Below are 18,993 nucleotides of genomic sequence, written 5' to 3' on the forward strand. Positions count from 1 at the left end.
GAAAAAAAAGTTAGCCCTTATATATTTTTGGAATATTAATATTTGCTAATAAGATTGATAGGCAACAATTTCAGTTGGACGGAGGAAAATTGAGCTACAGTTGTCTAGCAACGTTCATTACAAATATAAACCACATAAAAAGTAAAAACTATTCAAAGATAGTCAACTATCAAACTTCAAGGATACTACAGTACAGTAGCACCTCTAGCTCGCCATACTGTCAAGTTAGTGTTGTCGTTGTCATTTGCATTTGACATTTAAGAATAGACGTCACGTCAAATCATCGAGCTTATCAATGCGTCAAATCAGTTTTCCAAAAATCGCCGCGCGGGAAGGTTGTTACTTTTTTTATTGCACATTTTTATTCTATTAAATTACGATATAAAGTCCGTACCCGGTCATGCAGGTTTCGTTGTTACAATAATCAATTTTATTTTCAGATAACTTGTGAATTGCAACTGTGAAAGATCTGATAAGAGACTTATTAGCATCTTATTCGGGTCGTTACATAGTTTTTTTGTGATCAAGAAACGCTACGTCAACTCGCTAAGATGGTGTTCCAAGTGAGTATTCGATTGCTTAATGAGCTTGATTAGTTATTTCCTGGTAGCTGTAGGCGTAGGGCGGGTCGCGATGACATCAGACTACGAAATAGGGCGCAGGGGAGGAATGGTAGCCTTGACCCATGGAATTTCGGATGGTAAACAAGTTGCCGAAATGAAATATAGGCCTATAAAAGCTGGTAGTTTTCTTCTTTCCTTATTATCTTTGTGTGTTGCGGAAAATGGTTCTTTTTCCCAATAAGCCTCCCTTTGTTGTGTTTTCTATTTATATGTAGAAAACACAACAAAGGGAGGCTTGGCCCTGCTTTGGCCCTGACTAAAAAATAAATAACAACCTGTTTTCTGTAACCCTGAACTCTTTAATTTTCATAATGACTGGTAACTAGCTATAATAAGTCTGACATATCTGGTATCTTAACATTGTTTTCTTATTTTTATAGTCACCAATATTTTAAATTAGATAAAAACTTTTTCTTTTAATTAATGCCTCTTCCAAAAGAGTTAAATTTTAGTATATAGAATGAACTGTTATAAAAATAATGGGGCATTATTTAAATTACCAAGAAGTGAAAGTAGCTACTGCACTCAGAGATTTCTCATTTTTATATTTCACAGCAGATTAGTCAAATAATTGTATCAAGAAAACTCAATAAATAAAATAAAACTATATGTATAGACATTTTTATTATAAGAATTATTTATTTATTATCTGGGCTTATTAGGGAATTAAAACCCTAAAGCTCATTTGTTAAGAAGAAGACTGTCTACAAAGAAATTAGCATAGGGTAAATACGCCAAATGTCGGCCTCCCCCCAAACTTCGGCCGTCTGTACATTTTCAGCTTGCATTCATTCAAAGGGTAATTAAGTGTTAGTTTTGCTCCTCGAATTGCAACCTTGGTTTATACTCTATACGTACAAATCGTTACTATCCGATTCTGTCACTTACTCTTCTCATACTGAGCGTCAGTAGCGATTGCGCCGTTGAAACATCAAATTCGCACGTAAAGTAGCTTACTCGAAGTGAATACTCACATTTTGGGGATTGATATTAGAACGATAAAACATTTATTTATTTTTGTTTTAAGCTTGATTGTCACTAATGGGTTATTTTTACTATATTTTAAGATAGTTTTTTCAGCGTTTTGCGTATATTTTTCAAGGAAAAATAGGAGGCCGCCATTAGGACAACAGTTTTGACTTAAAACCGGAGTCTCGGCCGTGGCCGACTTAAAGCAAATGCAGTCTATTTTATAAATTCCTATTGTACTAATTCCGTTGGCTTAACAAGAGAATTTGCAAAGCTTATAGGCAAATAGATCTATTTTACGTTTAATAGCCAAATAACGGCCGGGGTGATATTAGTTGAATCTCGAGAAATAAGGTACAAGAAATAGGGGCCGACATTAGAATCGTAAATAATCGTAATGTCGACCAGCCTCGAACTCAAGCGCCACTATACAGGCTGATGAAAAAATACTTTTATATTTTTTCATTTTCTCAAAATGAAATAATTTATTTATTATAATTCATTATATCGTATAGGAGTTAAGTTTAAATGTAGGAGTTGACAGTATTGTAGGCATGTTTATGGTAGCTTTATAGTTTGATACTTGCTATCTATTAAACCGTTCTTATTAGCTTAAAAAATATAAATGGTTGGTCGTGAATACGACTTTTTTTGTTTAGGGGAAACAAAAAAAATATTTTACTATAAATTAAACAAATACAATTACAAATGTATACTTAGTATTATATTATAATTCTGCTAAAATAAATCATGTTAATAATATTTGTCACTGCCTTAATTTAAAACAGCCTATACCTGGCCGACATTTGGAAAAAACGCAACCGACCTTGGGCCGTGAATGGCCGACTTTAGGGTTTTTCTGTTCTCGACGCATCTAAGCCTTATTACTTTTTTCTTTTCGTAGAAATATCAATCTTATGCCTATAAACATGACATAGATTAATCAAACTATCCAAAACCGCATCAGAAACTATCTTTCGTTGGAAACTGACGGTGCTATAGCGAACCGCAATCAGAAAATCGCTAAGGGGGCCGACATTTGGCGTATTTACCCTAGTTATCACATAAAACTATTAACTTATTCAATATTCCTATAAGAACTCGACATTCCATCCACATTGTGATACCAGTTACGGTAACTTGACTGTAATTGTAGATGCTAGTTGAATATGAATGAAATGATTCATTCATAAGCCTTCATTAAAGTATGTGTAATGTGTATATGACTGTACATTATAACCACTATGGTAATACACTGTTAGTCACATTCTCAACCATTTGACCTGATATTGGTTGCACAAATTGAATATTTAAATATACAATGTAAAAAACAATAAAGCTATTTTATGGGTCACTTTCGCATTGGTTCTTTTAAGTTATTGCCATCCCATAGTTCTCTACTGTCTAAACTGAAAAAGTAATAAACAGGTTTACTGTACACATTAATTTATTATTTAATAAATAAAATGACCCACAACATAAAATTGTGAAGGAATTTGACTTAAGTTCCCCAGGGTCACATTTTCACACAATAAGGTGTGGCGGTCACTATATAGCTTAATGTATTCAGTCTGGCTCATTTAATAATGTTAATTGAATAAGATAATAAGCTCCACTCCTTAATTTCCCGAAAAAAGTGTTTTTTAATGGTTAAATTGCTAATTCTAATATATCAAAGTTTTTACCTTTAAACAGACTTTTTCTAGTAGTTTTTCTTACCACATGAGCTGCATGCCCTAACAAGCCCAGTTTCAGAGTTTTCTGAAATCCGCCTGACAGCCTCTGATGCAGAATTATGAAAGCAACTTCAACTTAATCACCAGCTTTTTGTGCCCTTTCAAGCACTGGGAATCACCGCAAACTTGCAGACTGCAAGTATATATAAATCGGCCCAGAGTCTGCAACTTGAAGACTCTGGGCCGATTTTTAAAGATTTCTAAAATCACAAATTATTTTCAAAAAATCAAGCCCCAGATACCTCGCGACCCTAAAAACCAACCAATATAAAGCAAAAAATTTCCTCCATAGCGTGATCCAACCGTAGTGGGAGTACCGAACTTCAACGCGACGGAAGATGCGGCGGCGCTCCGGGCTGCCATGAAGGGCTTCGGTACTGATGAGCAGGCCATCATCGATATTCTGACCACGCGCTCCAACGCTCAGCGCCAGGCCATCTCTAAGGCTTTTACTCATGAGTATGGGAGGGTAAGTTTATTAAATACTTGCTTTTGACTGCGTCTCGAGGGAACTGCTTCCTAAGCTTGCATAATAAGTAGCTTGTCACTATCAATCTTTATACTAAATGTCAGCGAAATCGTCATTCACAATATTATCAAGGCGAATAAAAACACGAAACAGGTAAGATGGTATTGGTCCATTGTTATCCGAATTCAGAGTTCCAAGTGCCTTGACGGTGTTCTGTTTCCAAAAAATCGAATTATGTTAAAAATTATTAAATATTCACACGAGATGAGTGTACATCATTATTTTATCATTTATCGCGCTTCGCAGAATATGACGCAGAAATTGTTTTATGTTCTAGCTCTAGATCATAGTTTAATTATATTACAAGATTCACTATGCTAATATGTATATTGTAATGAGCAATAACGCGTCACAGCTACTGTAATGATGCAAACAACGATGTTATTTCTCACTTTCACTTGACAATTAATAATTTTTACTTTTATTTTTTTACGTTTCTTCGTCTGGGTTATTCGAAATCTTTATAAAGTTTCAATCAACATTGGGTTTATTATGTAGATTTAAATTAAATGGAACAAGTCTAGTCAAAAAGAAAGATGGCCTTTTGTCTCGTTTTTAATGTCGCTCAACAAGCTATCAAGCAAAAGCCATTATTTATTACTTATTCGTTACTAGTTATGCTAATATTACCTCTGTTGATACTCCCGTAATTATCAATGATTAATTACAAGATAAGTCGTGAGAACAGCTGACATCTTATGACTCATCAAACAGAATGACTACATTACAAGATTATTAGTTGGCATGCTGCGTTTTATAACTTGCTCATTCCCCCGATTTCATTCGCAATCCTAGGGAACTTATCATGAATTACCCGTGAAAAAGTAGTAGGTACCACAATATTGTCCGGGGTACGTCCCCAATATTACTAGTACGTATCAAAAAATATTCATACCAGCTGCAGTTCCAAGTGTGAATTCCTTCCGTACCGTAAAAATAGTATCCAGGCAACAATTAGATTTCTGGTATCTAACACTAACAATATTCTGGACTCAATCCAGACTATAATAAAGAAGCTTTCGTAAAGTTTTCCTATATCGATTATTTTGAACGGGCTATTTGAAATTGTCATGCATCTTACATGAGCCGACGGTACGGACGGTCAGCGTCAAAAGCAGCTGAACAAAGGAAAGTTTTCAAACGCCCCTAAGAACGTAAAAGGTTATTATTTAATAATAACGCTAACGCCAAAACTTATTTAACATCTTATCTTATATATCTTATACTTATTCAACTTAAAAAAAAAGTAGGTGAATATTCTAAAAGTTTTCGAGGACACAGTGTTTAGAAGTTTTGAAAATGTAGATTCGTTCGGCTACGTTTGAAGCTGTGTTTCGGAGGGCACGTCAAACTGTAGATCCCGGCTGTCATGTTACATCCTTGACAGTCGTTACGGGTAGTCAGAAGTCAGTAAGTATGACACCAGTCTAACCAAGGGGTATTAGGTTGCCCGAGTAACTGGGTTGAGGGGGTTAGATAGGGCAGTCGCTCCTTGTAAAACACTGGTTCTCAGCTGCATCAGCCGACCCCAACATAGTTGTTTAATGTTTACAACACAGTTTACTTTTGAAGCCAACAGTACCCTCGATACACGTAATAAAGTATCAAGGTCAGAGCGCCATCATTAGTCATGGCTCTTGGTGTACCATGCCACAATGATGGTGTTTGTTTCGGTAATTGTGTTTTTTAAGTTTACTCAAGGTCAAGGTTAATTGTGAGATGATGAGTCATCTGGTAAACTAGTAGGGTTTTTGTTACTCAATTATTAGGTGTTCTACTATGAGGTAGACCTTATTATGATTATGGGGCTTGGGTATAAACGTGTAGCGGCAGGGCAGTTGCGAATATTTGATTGCGTCAAGTTGAGGGTCAGACGGCAACACTAACGCTAAGTCCAGCCTTTGTCCTAATAGGTCAATGAATTTTATGATTTATGAAATCTTTTAAGCAAACTGCACTATGAATGTTGCAGGGTCTGATGACTTTATAAATCTCACAATATTTTATAAATCTTTGAAGCTAAATAAGAATGATATGTTTAAAAGCCACACAAGAAGGTTACAGACTTTAACATTCATACTGAAATCATGGTTTAATAACTTCTCTAACTTTCAACCCAGGACATAATCGAGGACCTAAAATCCGAGCTGGGCGGTCACTTCGAGGACGTCATAGTGGCACTCATGCTGCCCCCCGAGGAGTACCTGTGCAAGGAGCTGCACAAGTGCATGGACGGTCTGGGCACGGACGAGCACACGCTGGTGGAGATCCTGTGCACCAGGACCAAGCAGGAGATCGCTGCTATCGTGGAAGCCTATGAGAGGAGTGAGTATTGTATTTGTAACTTTGTTCATTGAAATGAGGAGGGAGATACGCATGCAACAAAATGTGTGTGCTACGTATGAATATAGATGGAGAGGATGGAGAGGAAGACCTAAGAAAAGATAGATGGATTGCCTGAAAGATGACATGGATAGGAAGGGAGTGAGTGACAGGGGAAAAATGGAAGAGGATGACATTGCGCCTACCCCAAATAAAATTGGGAACAGGGCAGGAGGAAGAAGAACTTTGTTCATTAGTACCTACATTTTTCTCGAGATAACTTTTTTCAACTTGTATAGCCGTGGGAGTTGTTCTAGCAACTAGTATATTGGTTACATTTGCGTTGAATTAGTGCAGAGGAAAAGAAACAGTGTGGCGAATATTTTATAGTAAAGACGACCTTTAGTTCTAGAATAATAAAAGACGACTTAAAGGTCGTCTGTAATGAATTGTTGGTGGTAATCAGTTTTTATAACCCTACTGCCAAGATAGCTTTTTTATCATGTCCCTTCAACATTATTTACCATCAATTAACACAAGCAATTATTCCGATCATTCTCCGCAGTGTATGACCGTCCCCTGGCTGAGCACATGTGCTCGGAAACGTCAGGCGACTTCCGAAGACTGCTTACCCTCATCGTGACTGTGAGTGCTTTGTTATAAGACTTTATAATGCATGCCATTTGTTGTACTTTCTGTTAATTTACTTAGAAATGGGGCATAGGATTTTATGAGTGATTTTCAAAAAAATGGTTTAAAAAACTAAGATCACGCTTTTTTAACGTTTCTTAGCTAGTCACGTATTGTCATCAGAACTCAGAGCGTGTGCAAAATTTGATCCAAATCGAAGACCGGGAAGTGGGTCAAATTAAGATTTTCTTACATACATAGTTATAAGTGAAGCTAATATAAGCGAGTTAATAAAAACAGGGCGCCTTCAAATAATTATCTTTATTTCTAGTTTTTTTTTGGTTTAAGTATTAACTGAAGTAAGAACTTTGGTAAATTGCGTGACTATTAATACCATGAGGGCCATTGTTAGCAATCTTAGTGGCGTGAACACTACTTATTTAGTTATCAAGTTATTAAGTAGGAATTATTATTATTTTTTCCAAATGGCTTTACAAAAGATAAAACTATGAAACTATATTATGTGCATGTTAGATGTATTTCAAGGAAAACTAACAAAACAATAGTGATTGTAATTAGATGAAGCTTTAGCAGTGTATCTTTTGCACTTAACGCTTTTTAGACACTAAAACGTTACATTTTATCTGTTTGGAAAACTCTTTTGGGAAAATTCTGCCATTAGACCTATTTTAATCGGAAAGTTATAAAAGCACATTTTAATATGACATTTCTTTTCATTGCAAGCAAGAGAAAACTTTACATCCTTTGTCTCCGAAATACGTATTGAACTAGAATGATGTACTTAGGTGTTTTTTACCTTACCGCGGAGGATTCATACTCCTAATAGATTTCTGGCTCTGCCTTTTATCCCCCTAAAAGAAATTGCACGCACCATTAATTTTCTTTGGTCTTCGCTTTCGCTGAATACATTGTGACCTTGGCGTGGCGTGATCAGTGTGATGTGTTTTGTATGATAATAATAAGTATTGATTATTTTGTACATATATATTTCATGTTCTTAGTATTCGTGTGTCATGTATGGTGGAGTTTGCATGTGTTTTCAAGGTTAATGTAATATTGATTACTTACTTTATTGAAACCCATTGCAGTTGTGATTTAAAACCGATTTATTTGAATGTGAAAAATTGTAGCTTTCGTTAAAATTATGAAAAAGAAAAAACAATAGCTTTTTTTTGGTATGGCATCTCGCAGTTCAGCCTAGAAGGCCGTGTACTTTTCCCTGGGGATGCCTAGAATTTAAGGCCTCCAGCCAGGGGCGAAAAACAATAGCGAATGAACACTTGTTTTTCAACCCACTTCCCAAAAAGGAGGAATATATGTTTGGTCCATAAAATCTTATTGATAATTATATTGGCTTAATAGAACGGTCATGTGATATAAAGGTAGGTATTAAGTTTTGCGGTTATTTTGGCTTTCAGTTGACGTCGCGTCGGTCACATTAATATTTATTGTGTTTTATTAATGATCGAGTCTGGCCGACTGTCTGGCAAGTGGCAAGTCGATACGAATATATTGGAATTTATTGTTGTAAATGTGTAGACATTGTTATTAAATAGACCTATTCTAGTTTGGCAATCTGATCCTAATATCCTAATATGTGCACTGCGTTGGTCGAAATAATATCTTTTAATTTTATGTTGATTCTGAATAGCAATATTTTTTGTATATTACCGTACTTGCCCAAACAATAAATTAAAGTTCACTTACAGTAATGCTTGACCAAGTAACACTATATTTTTGTCTCATCTACATTTGGTTAGATGTTTAACGAAAGCTAAACATTCTTTATATAACTTTTTTATTTAGTACATAACAAGCAACCTTACCTAATTAACTTAACTTTATTCCCACTTAAATGATAACAAAGTCATATTAGATATCAGTACATCCTACATATAGGTATTCTACAACTACTTGCTACATATTAAATACGAACAAAACACATAAACCACTGATCGCCCCACCCAAGGCTACCACGAGCCCCCACTACGTATAAACATTAGTCTGCCGTCCGCCAGGGGGCGCGGGACGACGAGGTCGGCGTCGACGCGGAGAAGGCACGAGAGGATGCACAGGCGCTGTACGACGCGGGGGAAGCCAAGTGGGGGACTGATGAGGAGGTGTTTAACCGGGTGAGTGAACAATATTGAGAGCAGGTTGTTGGGGCGTCGACGCGGAGAAGGCACGAGAGGATGCACAGGCGCTGTACAACGCGGGGGAAGCCAAGTGGGGGACTGATGAGGTGTTTAACCGGGTGAGTGAACAATATTGAGAGCAAGTTGTTGGGGCGTCGACGCGGAGAAGGCACGAGAGGATGCACAGGCGCTGTACGACGCGGGGGAGGCCAAGTGGGGGACTGATGAGGAGGTGTTTAACAGGGTGAGTGGGGAATTTAATGGGAGAAATAGATTTTGAAGGTCTATTTTACAAAAAATAGAAATTAAATCTTTGGTAGACCTTTATGTGGTGTCCCAAAAAGCAAAGAGTTTTTTGATTGCACCTTGCTAATTATAAAGAGCCATGAAATTGCCGCTTATTGGTTAAATCGGCGATTTCACAGCTATTTTCACTTTAAAATAGTGCAATCCACCTTAAATCTTGGCAATTAATATCATATCATCAATATCGTCTTTGGCATATGTTTAAATTAAAAATCGTTCTTATTATTTTATCCTCTATTTTTCCTACAAAAAATTGCAAGTTTTTACACTTTAACAAACCCCCATCAATTTTGATTAGGTACATAGATAATTTCAAAATGACCGGACTCTCCTTACATAACACAAGGGAACAAGATTTTTGTTGCATGAAATATTACGACTAATATTGTATATTTTTGGGCTGTTATTTTAAGATCTGAAGTCAGAATTTCTGTATCAGCTTTAGTTTTTGAGATATCAACAAAACGTGATTTTCAAGAAAAATACAATTTTATTAACAAAAAACAGCAGAAGAACAACAATTAAGCATCAAAAAACTTTCTTTTATAAGATTTTCTAGCTTGATTCGGTTCACTAGGGCTGTCTTTAATGCTGCAACAGTAGTTCGCCATCATGTTGGCATTCCAATGACCCTGGGACCGCTTTTCCATAGTCCGAATATCTTGATGGAACCGTTCACCTTGTTCTTCACTGAGATCACATAGATTTTCAGGGAAATGGTCAAAATGGCTGAGGAGTAAGTATACCTTGATGCTCATATTACAACCAAGCTGTTGGAAATGCGACAACATCTGTTCAAAGTGCTTTGAATAAGCTTTCATCCTTTTTGTTTGATAGAAAATTTTGTGCAATCCAAACGAATTCGTTTCAGGCATTTTTTTCGATTTCGGTCATGTAATTATGAAACTTCTCATCCTTCATCAACCTCCTTATTTGTGGACCATAAGAAATTCCGGCTTTTAGTTTCTCTATACTCAAATTATGGGACTTTTTAGATATGTATTGACCATTTTTGTTCAGAGCTTTTACAAATTGTTTCATAAGCCCAACTTTGATGTACAAAGGTGGTAGCACCTGTATTAAGGTAAGGTGGTAGATAACGAGTCAGAGTAAATAAATTTGGACCGTTTTTTTTGTTAATACCGTTCATATCAACCACGCAGAAAAACTACCTAATGATTCGAGGGTTCTCGCCAGATCATCGGTGTTTGTTACTTGAAATGGGGTCTTTTCTTATTTTTCCATAACCTTAAAGACTCGACGCATGTTTTACATACCATTTTAGACACCCAGTAGGTACCTGTCGCAGGTGTCCAAAGAAAATCCAAAGAACTCAAAGTACACCCGTTTCAAGAACTCCGACACACTTAGTCTACAATCCTTAAATGCATATTCACCACAAATATTACAGAAATAGTTAGTATCATTTTTACAGTTATTTTGCAAAATAGAAATAGTAAAAATTATATTCTTTTTAAATAAAATGCTCTGTTTATGAAATTTAAGCTCGAATATACGGTCAATAGCTGTATCTCAAAAACTAAAGCTGTTAGAAAAAAAATGTGGGTAGATTTGAAATCAGCGACCTCGAATTAGTAAACAAAAGTCATAAAGGACAATGCTATTCTTTGTATGGAAGTTGGGCTCAAGAGTTGCCCACAGTAACTGCATAGTGTATTATGTTCCATAGGCTTATAATAGGTCCCAGACCGAAATATTTCGAAATCTATCCCGGGAGTCCTGAGAAAAACTGGTTTGACTCTTATTCAATATTACGAAAAACATCCTTACGAACTCTTAACTATTCCACTTTTATTACCTTAATTGAAATGCATTATAATATTAATCGACAAATACGAGGTATTGAACGAGAATTTTTTTTACCGACTTCAAAAAATGGAGGAGTTTCTCACTCAGTTCGTTTGTATTCTTTTTACGTAAGTACGTGCATATTAACTCCGTCGTTTACCAACCGATATAAACAATCATTTTATTGTTTGAAAGGATTTACTTTCCAAATAGTTCCTTTGTTATTCGGTCCAGGGTCTGGTGATAGAAACCTTAAAACAATAGGGAACTCTCGGAAATTGTAAGCACATATCGAATAAAAACTTGTCATTCGGGTATATGTCTCCGACACCACAAAACTGTGGAGGTTAAGACCTGACCTGCCGATGGAGACGACAGTGAGACGAGGGAACTCCTCAACGGTAACTATTTACTACCTCGTGTTCGAGCTTATTTAATTCGTCCTGATAAGATTTTTCCATTGCCATTACGGATATTAATTGCATGACGCTACACGAACTTAGGACTGATTGTAGTAGATAGAGACTGAAAAGCAAGAGAAACAACAATTACCTTTAAACGTCTATTTCTGTTATTTTATCCTGTTAACAGTGAAACCACTAACTATCTGAATGTTATTTCAAGAAAAGAAGGTTGTTAGGTTTGTGGCTGCTTAAAATGGCTAGCTAACAATGGCTGGCTAACATTAGAACCGGTTTTTCTCTTGACCTCTGGGACCGATTTCAAAAATATTTGGAGTCCGTCTTAAGAGTGAAGTAAAGAACCTATTCTAACCATTCCCACTACTGGGCAAATGGCTTGGGCTTTATAAAGTGACTGTTCAAGTTTAACATTATAACCGGTTTTTTTCGGGACCTCTGGGACCGATTTCCAAAATATTTGGATTTCGTGTTAACAGTGCAGTAAAGAACCTATTTCGACCACTTTCACTACTGGGCAAATGGCTCAGGCTTTGTTAAGTGACTATCTATGGAGAACATTTGAACCGGTTTTTCTCGGGACCTCTGGGACCGATTTCAAAAATATTTGGATTCCGTGTTAAGAGTGAAGTAAGGAACCTATTTTAACTATTTCCACTACTGGGCAAACGGCTTGGGCTTTGTAAAGTGACTGTTCAAGTTGAACATTAGAACCGGTTTTTCTCGGGACCTCTTGGACCGATTTCCAAAATATTTAGATTTCGTGTTAACAGTGCAGTAAAGAACCTATTTCGACCACTTTTACTACTGGGCAAATGGCTCAGGCTTTGTTAAGTGACTATCTATGGAGAACATTTGAACCGGTTTTTCTCGGGACCTCTGGGACCGATTTCAAAAATATTTGGATTTCATGTTCAGAGTGCACTATGGAACCAGCTGGAACTACTCCCACTGCTGGGCAAACTTTGAGCCCAGACCCTGGCATTGTCCTTTCATGCAACAAAAAAAAAGTCTTATTTTGTTCCCTTGTGTAATTAATGACTAATGATGAATGACTAACCATCCCACATATTTGCAGATCCTGGCCCACGAGAGCTTCGCGCAGCTGCGGCAGATATTCGAGGAGTACAAGAACATCTCGGGCCGCACCATCGAGCAGGCCATCAAGGCGGAGATAGGAGGAGAGCTGAAGGAGGCGCTGTCGGCTATCGGTCGGTTAACTTCTTCATAATTTTTCTTGTGTCCCCGATATTCCTATTCAAAACCTCTCACATCTTTGTCAATATTTTTTTGGATGATTATAATTTAATTTAAGTCTGTACTATATAGGTGGCGCCACACATCATTTTAGGTAATATCCCGGAGCTTTCCAATTATGACACCAAAAAATCTGGTTTGGGATATGTGTAACTCTGTCTTATTCCTAGCATATTATACGATTTATAGAAACACCGGAAGGAACCATTAACAAGATACTTCAAACAATCTTATATCAAGACAGGTGGCCAAAAACTTCTAATCACTAACCGTAACCGCCGCGACTTTCAGTGGAATGCGTGGAGAACGCATCAGCATGGTTCGCCACCCGACTGCGGAAAGCGATGCAGGGCCTCGGCACGGACGACAGAACACTCATCAGGATCCTAGTCAGCCGCTCCGAGATCGACCTTGGAGCCATCAAGGCCGAATACGAACGATTATACGATAAAACCTTGGAAAGCGAGATTAAGGTACGTAATCCTCATTTTTATTTCAGTGGAGTGCGTCGAAAATGCTCCCGCGTGGTTCGCGGCCAGGCTGCGGAATGCCATGCAGGGTGCTGGCACGGAAGACCAGACCCTGGTCAGGATTGTGGTGTCGAGGGCTGAGATAGATCTGGGCAGCATCAAGACGGAGTACGAGAGGCTGTATGATAAGACCCTCCACAGTGATCTGTCGGTATGTAAGGGTGAATGGTGGGGCGGTGGGGGGATTGTGATTAATTGTTGGTGGCTGGTTTGGAAGTTTTCGTTTATGTTTGCTTGGAAAAATGAGAAATAGGCACATAGTCCTTGAAGAACTCAAATCATACCATCTTTCTTTTTTAAAGGTGGTTAATATTTTATGAATTATAAGTTGGGACATAAGTCGGGACACCTTACACCTTTTCACACACGGTCGGTTAGCCCCATGGTAAGTTATTTATTAACTTGTGTTATGGGTGCTAACACAACTGATAAACTACATATAACTACATATATACATATTTATAAATACATATCATAACACCCAGACCACGGCCAACAAGCATGCTCATCACACAAATGTCGACCGAACCGGGAATCGAACCCGGGACCTCAGGTTCGGCGGTCCAGCATGATGACCATTGTGCGATCGAGGTGTCGAATTGTGCAAATCTTCGATAGGGTACGGCATAAAACTCTCACCGTACACAATACATACATACACTATAATTTTATGACGGTAATAGCATTGATTTACGGGACATTTTATACTGTATGCTTATAACTTGTAACCTAACCAAAAACAAAATTACAATTTAACTTCAATTATTTAAACAAATCTCCTTCCAAACCAGTCTAAATATATATAATAACTCATATTACTCATATATATATCCCCTCGTCGCCCCTATTTAATGCTTGGATGCTTGACCTTATCACACAAGACCTATAGAACCGCACGGCATCTTTTATTTTGCAACTTTTAGCTGTTACCTGCACTAAATAAGTCAGGAATGCCATAAAAGCCTGCTGGAATATATGTTACGAACATTCTTCAAGAATATGGTGATGGGCAATTATTATTTACTATTTATTATGTGTTTTAATAAGAATATGAATGTTTATCTGATGAACCTTAACCATCGGACTGAATTTTCAAACAATTTGTTTGCACAAAGCTCTTTGCTTCGAAATTATCATTTATATTCTTTTTAAGCACTATTGCAGCACAATACGAGCATGAAAGTAATGCTTTAGAAATACATTTCAAAATTAATGAAAGCATGGCAATTGCTTATTTCAACAAAAGTTAAGAAACGGTACAATCCTATTTGGCATTTTATTCTTCGATATCCAGTTATTCACATTATTTTTTGTTAATTTTACAGTCTAAATGCAGTTACAATAGAGTATAATAGGAATATTTTTTTGCTTTCTATGTAATTTTGATAAACTTAAATCATTACTTTTATGTTGTTTGTAATGTGGTTTAATATATTTTCACATTTTTGTAACTCTTTGCCAACGTGAATCGGAAAGGAGGTGAGAACTATTTAAAGAAATATATCTTGGTCCCATATAAGAGAAATAAAGATCCCATAAAGATTTTAGTCGTATTAAATAAAGTTTGAATAAAGACTGCTTTATATCTGTTTTAGCAAATCATTAGATCGCAAGAAATCGTTAGATTATATATAAATATTTAAGCATATCGTCATGCTTATAGCAATTATATTTATGCGTTTGTCATATTTATTTGCTATATCATGCTATGTACCTAATCTATATAAATGAGTAAATAACCCACAATTTCCATGACTCGTACCAACACTCAAAAAACAACCAACAAATATTTATTTATGTTTTTGGTAACGAGTCTCCAAAACCGCACAAAATACTAATCATGTCGCGTTTTTCTTTCCTCACGGTGCATGCACATCGGCACCTCTTCCTTGAAAACAACGCCATCTGTTGACGAACCTCGGAACTGCTTGGTAACGCCATGTTTGTTCTGCGACACGACAGCAGGGCGAGACCTCCGGAGACTACAAGCGAGCCCTCGTCGCTCTGCTGGGACCCGTCTAAGTGGAAGATTGAAGATATGAACAAATGGAGATCTAAAGTGCATCAGTATATGGTGTTTAGTTGTATTCTGAAGTTATGGTATCGCTGGCACTGGCTCTCTTGAACCTTAGTTTGACGTATTTATAAAATTCAAGCATTTAATGAAACTATTTGCTGAAAACATGTACTCTTGGACCACCTAATTATTTGACGAAATACACACATCATCTGTACTCCCATTTAACCATACAAAATTCGGTTTATTTTATACACAAGGGAGATAAAATCGTCAATAAAGAACTTTTATAAGGACAATAACAGATTGTACAATGGACAAGAATGAGAGCCGGTCGTATCTTGAGGGCAAGGCCCATTAAGAAAAAAAAACATAGAACGTCTGTGTTGCCAACACATTATTGCTACCAACTATTAATGCTCTTTAGCGCTCTATTTGTTTATTCATTTTATTAAATAAGCTTCTGTGTGTCGTGCAGCTAGAATAAGTTATGTGTACTCGTTACGTCACTTGACAGCTTGCATCGTGTCGATATTTTCTGCAGCTGATTATTTCATTATTAAATTAAATTGTTGTATTCGGTCGACGGACCTAAAACTGTAGAGCATAATATTTAAGATTATTTGTTGTATTAATTTAAGCTCAAATAAGCAATTCTTGCGAGTTCGCAGCTGATTTATTGAATCAAACATGATAATAATTAGAAATTTATTCTCGATTCCTATGAAAAACAACGATATTATTGGAATCTCAAAATTAATCTCAATACATAAAACTGTTTTCCGAAACAGATATATTTTAAATACAAAATAACCCCCGAAATACGACTGATTTTACTAATATATCGCTGCTTCAATTCAAAACTACCATATATAAAAATTACACTTTTTTACAGAGGAGCTCATTTACAGACTTACGATTGCATTTTTGCGATAAAAATACTTTTGTATTTTTTTTATTTGTGGTACTTTTGAATTGAAGCAGCGATATATGTGTGCTTATTTTTCTGCTTATAAATATATTACTAGAATAGTAATGTTAGACATATTCCTGCCTTAGGAGTGCCTCGTGTCACGTTATTTTATCAAAGGATATGTATTATATATACAGAGCAAATTATTGTTATACTAGATTCAAAAGAAACGATGGTTGAAATAGCAACTATTATTTTTTAGTGTTATATGCCTAAAAGAAAGCTTTATAGCATTTTATTCACAAGATTATTTCCTAGTGACGTGAAAATGTGATTTGTCAATTATTTATATTTCGCTGTTACACGTTTATAGTATTAAATTGTTAATTGGCTAATTTATTATTTTATAAAATGTTTATTGTCATTGAATTGGATTTAAATTGAATATTTGCATTCCGTCTCGAATCTTGTTAAAGTTATTACATACTTTGTAGCTTTAATTTTATTTACGAATAAACTATGAATGTAACTCTTCTATTTTATTTACAAATCTTATGAGAATTATCACACTAATTAATGGGGATAAATATAATGACCACCATAAAATGCTTTGATACCCTTAGTTTTGTAACCAAAAATATCTACTTTACACCAGAAAAATTAAGTCTTAAAATACAATACCTAGTACCAGCTATTTTAGTCACGACTCCACTTTAAATTGTATTCGACCACCAAATTTAGTAAATGATCACCAAATCTTGACGACCAAATTATTGAATTATTTTTGCCATAAAATGTAGGTTTATCTATCTATATACTTATAATATTTCTGCCAGTGTCCTGAATGTCCTGCGTACCACTGGATTAGCATTATGTTTTTCTGCCGGTGAATATGCTTGCCCGGTTTGTGGTCGCTCCACGCACACAAAGGGGGTGGATGTAGCTCTTAATGAGACGTGTAGAATAATAACAGGCTGTCTCAGAACAACACCGGTCCAAATGCTATATCCACTCGCCGGAATTGCACCCCCAGCGGTACGCAGGAACGTGGCTGCCTCCCTGGAAAAAATGCGCCAAGAAACGGACCAACGTCATCCGCTACATGGCACTAGACCACCGCGCAGCCGACTAAAAAGCAGGAAGTTTCCTCGCCAGTGTAGCCCCAGTTAAAGATGCTCCTAACGGCCAGTTTCTTCATCAAAAGTTAAAGTAAAAGTAACGGTCAAATTCGTTTTTTCAAGGCTAAAGTGACAGCAAAACTAATAGAAAAATTGAATTTGACCGTTACTTTTACTTTAGACATTACTTTGACTTTAACTTTGGCTTTAACTTTTGATGAAGAAACTGGCTGTAAGACCCGCATCGAACAATGGGAAGAACTTGCTCTGCCTGACTTCCTTCCACCCGTGGCACGGCTTCCACCAGGTTACGACCAACCGTGTCCTGTATGGAAGTCTCTTAACAGGCTACGTGCACAGGTAGGCAGGTGCAGGGAAAACCTATGTAAGTAGGGATACACTGACGACAATAGCTGCGGGTGTGGTGCCATACCACAAACCATGCGTTACCTTCTATGCTGCCCACTATGCCCCGACAGCTGCATAGTGGATGACCTTTATAACGCTACTGACAATGCCGTATGCGTAGCGAAATATTGGGCCTCCAAAATTTAAGTTGCCATCGACTCGCCAAGAAGAAGAAGATAATATTTCTGTAGAGAGGTCAATTCTGTACATTAAATATATTTCCAAAATAACTATCTCGGGGTGATGAGTGATCGATACTGATGCCAAAAATGCAATCAGTAAATTTTTTGTCTGTCTTTCTGTCTGTATGTTCGTTATGGAAACAAAAACTACTTGACGGATTGTAATGAAAGTTGGTACAATTATTCTTCATACTCCTGGGCAGGTTATAGGATACTTTTCATCACGCTACGATCAAGAGGAGCAGAGCAGTGAAGGGAAAAGTTGGGAGAACGGGAGAAGTTATTCCATTTTTTAAGCTTCCGTCGCGTGTGCAGCCTTAATGGTTAAATTAAAGCTACACAGAAACCGTGTATGACGGAAATGCTCCCCTTAAAATTATGTAAAAAATATACCACAACAGCATATGTCTATCTTTTATGGTTGGCTCACAATAATACGTGTAACTTTCGATAGCTTAGCAGTTTGGAGCTTTCTGATTATATTTGTCTACTATTACGTTTATAACACCCTCACGCACACTAAAAAATATAATTTTAAATTTTTTTTTTATTTTTTTTATTTAATTTTTTTGCACTTCACTTCTGTGCATATCTTACTTTTTGACTTTGCTTTGTTAATTTACAGTGGTCTTTATTTGTTTTGTGTCCCCAGACTAAAAAATTTTCGCGCTCGCTCCGCTCGCGCTTCCTTACATATGAAATGTGCCTTATAGGTTTTCAACGGGAAACCCACCAAATAACATATGTTACTGACTTTAAACATTGTTTTAGATATTTAAGTGCGTTAGTTTAAGTTAATCACAATCTTTCAATACACAGGGGCCACTTGGGTAATGATTGCACTGCATTGATGCCCTAAGCAATTGCTTAGTTTGCTTATGGGCTAACCCAGGACTGCTTAGGTTACTCTGAACATTTCAAGTAAATAAAAAGTTATGTGTAATGTATGTTATGTATTGCAATAGTTATTTATCCAAAAGTAGGTGGGTTTTCTGCAATCAGAGCGGTGCATGTACATATTTTTTTCTGTTGGACAAGTAAGATGGATATGAATGGGCGGCCCCTTATA

At 36.6% G+C, this 18,993-nt stretch overlaps 1 protein-coding gene across 11 annotated transcripts; it reads left to right on the forward strand.

The window, feature by feature from the left end:
• The first annotated feature begins 297 nt into the window (after positions 1 to 297).
• Positions 298 to 16,745, forward strand: LOC124637571 (annexin B10). Of its 11 annotated transcripts, none has more exons than XR_006985251.1 (10): positions 298 to 331; positions 441 to 563; positions 3,621 to 3,797; positions 5,978 to 6,182; positions 6,745 to 6,824; positions 8,834 to 8,962; positions 12,578 to 12,710; positions 13,048 to 13,229; positions 15,252 to 16,144; positions 16,290 to 16,745. XR_006985251.1 is itself a non-coding variant. In XM_047174136.1 (9 exons), the coding sequence occupies exons 2-9, from the start codon at positions 552 to 554 to the stop codon at positions 15,306 to 15,308; spliced, it is 978 nt and encodes a 325-aa protein (XP_047030092.1). In that variant the 5' UTR covers positions 298 to 331; positions 441 to 551; the 3' UTR covers positions 15,309 to 16,116. The 11 variants fall into 11 exon arrangements, 7 of the variants coding, with proteins under 7 accessions (XP_047030092.1, XP_047030091.1, XP_047030094.1 ...); XR_006985253.1 differs by having other exon boundaries at positions 8,849 to 8,962; XR_006985252.1 differs by lacking the exon at positions 13,048 to 13,229 and adding an exon at positions 13,256 to 13,437 and having other exon boundaries at positions 313 to 335; positions 8,849 to 8,962; positions 15,249 to 16,144.
• Positions 16,746 to 18,993: the final 2,248 nt, after the last annotated feature.

The sequence above is a fragment of the Helicoverpa zea genome, chromosome 16 (assembly GCF_022581195.2).
Source record: "Helicoverpa zea isolate HzStark_Cry1AcR chromosome 16, ilHelZeax1.1, whole genome shotgun sequence".
Taxonomy (NCBI): Eukaryota; Metazoa; Arthropoda; class Insecta; order Lepidoptera; family Noctuidae; genus Helicoverpa; species Helicoverpa zea.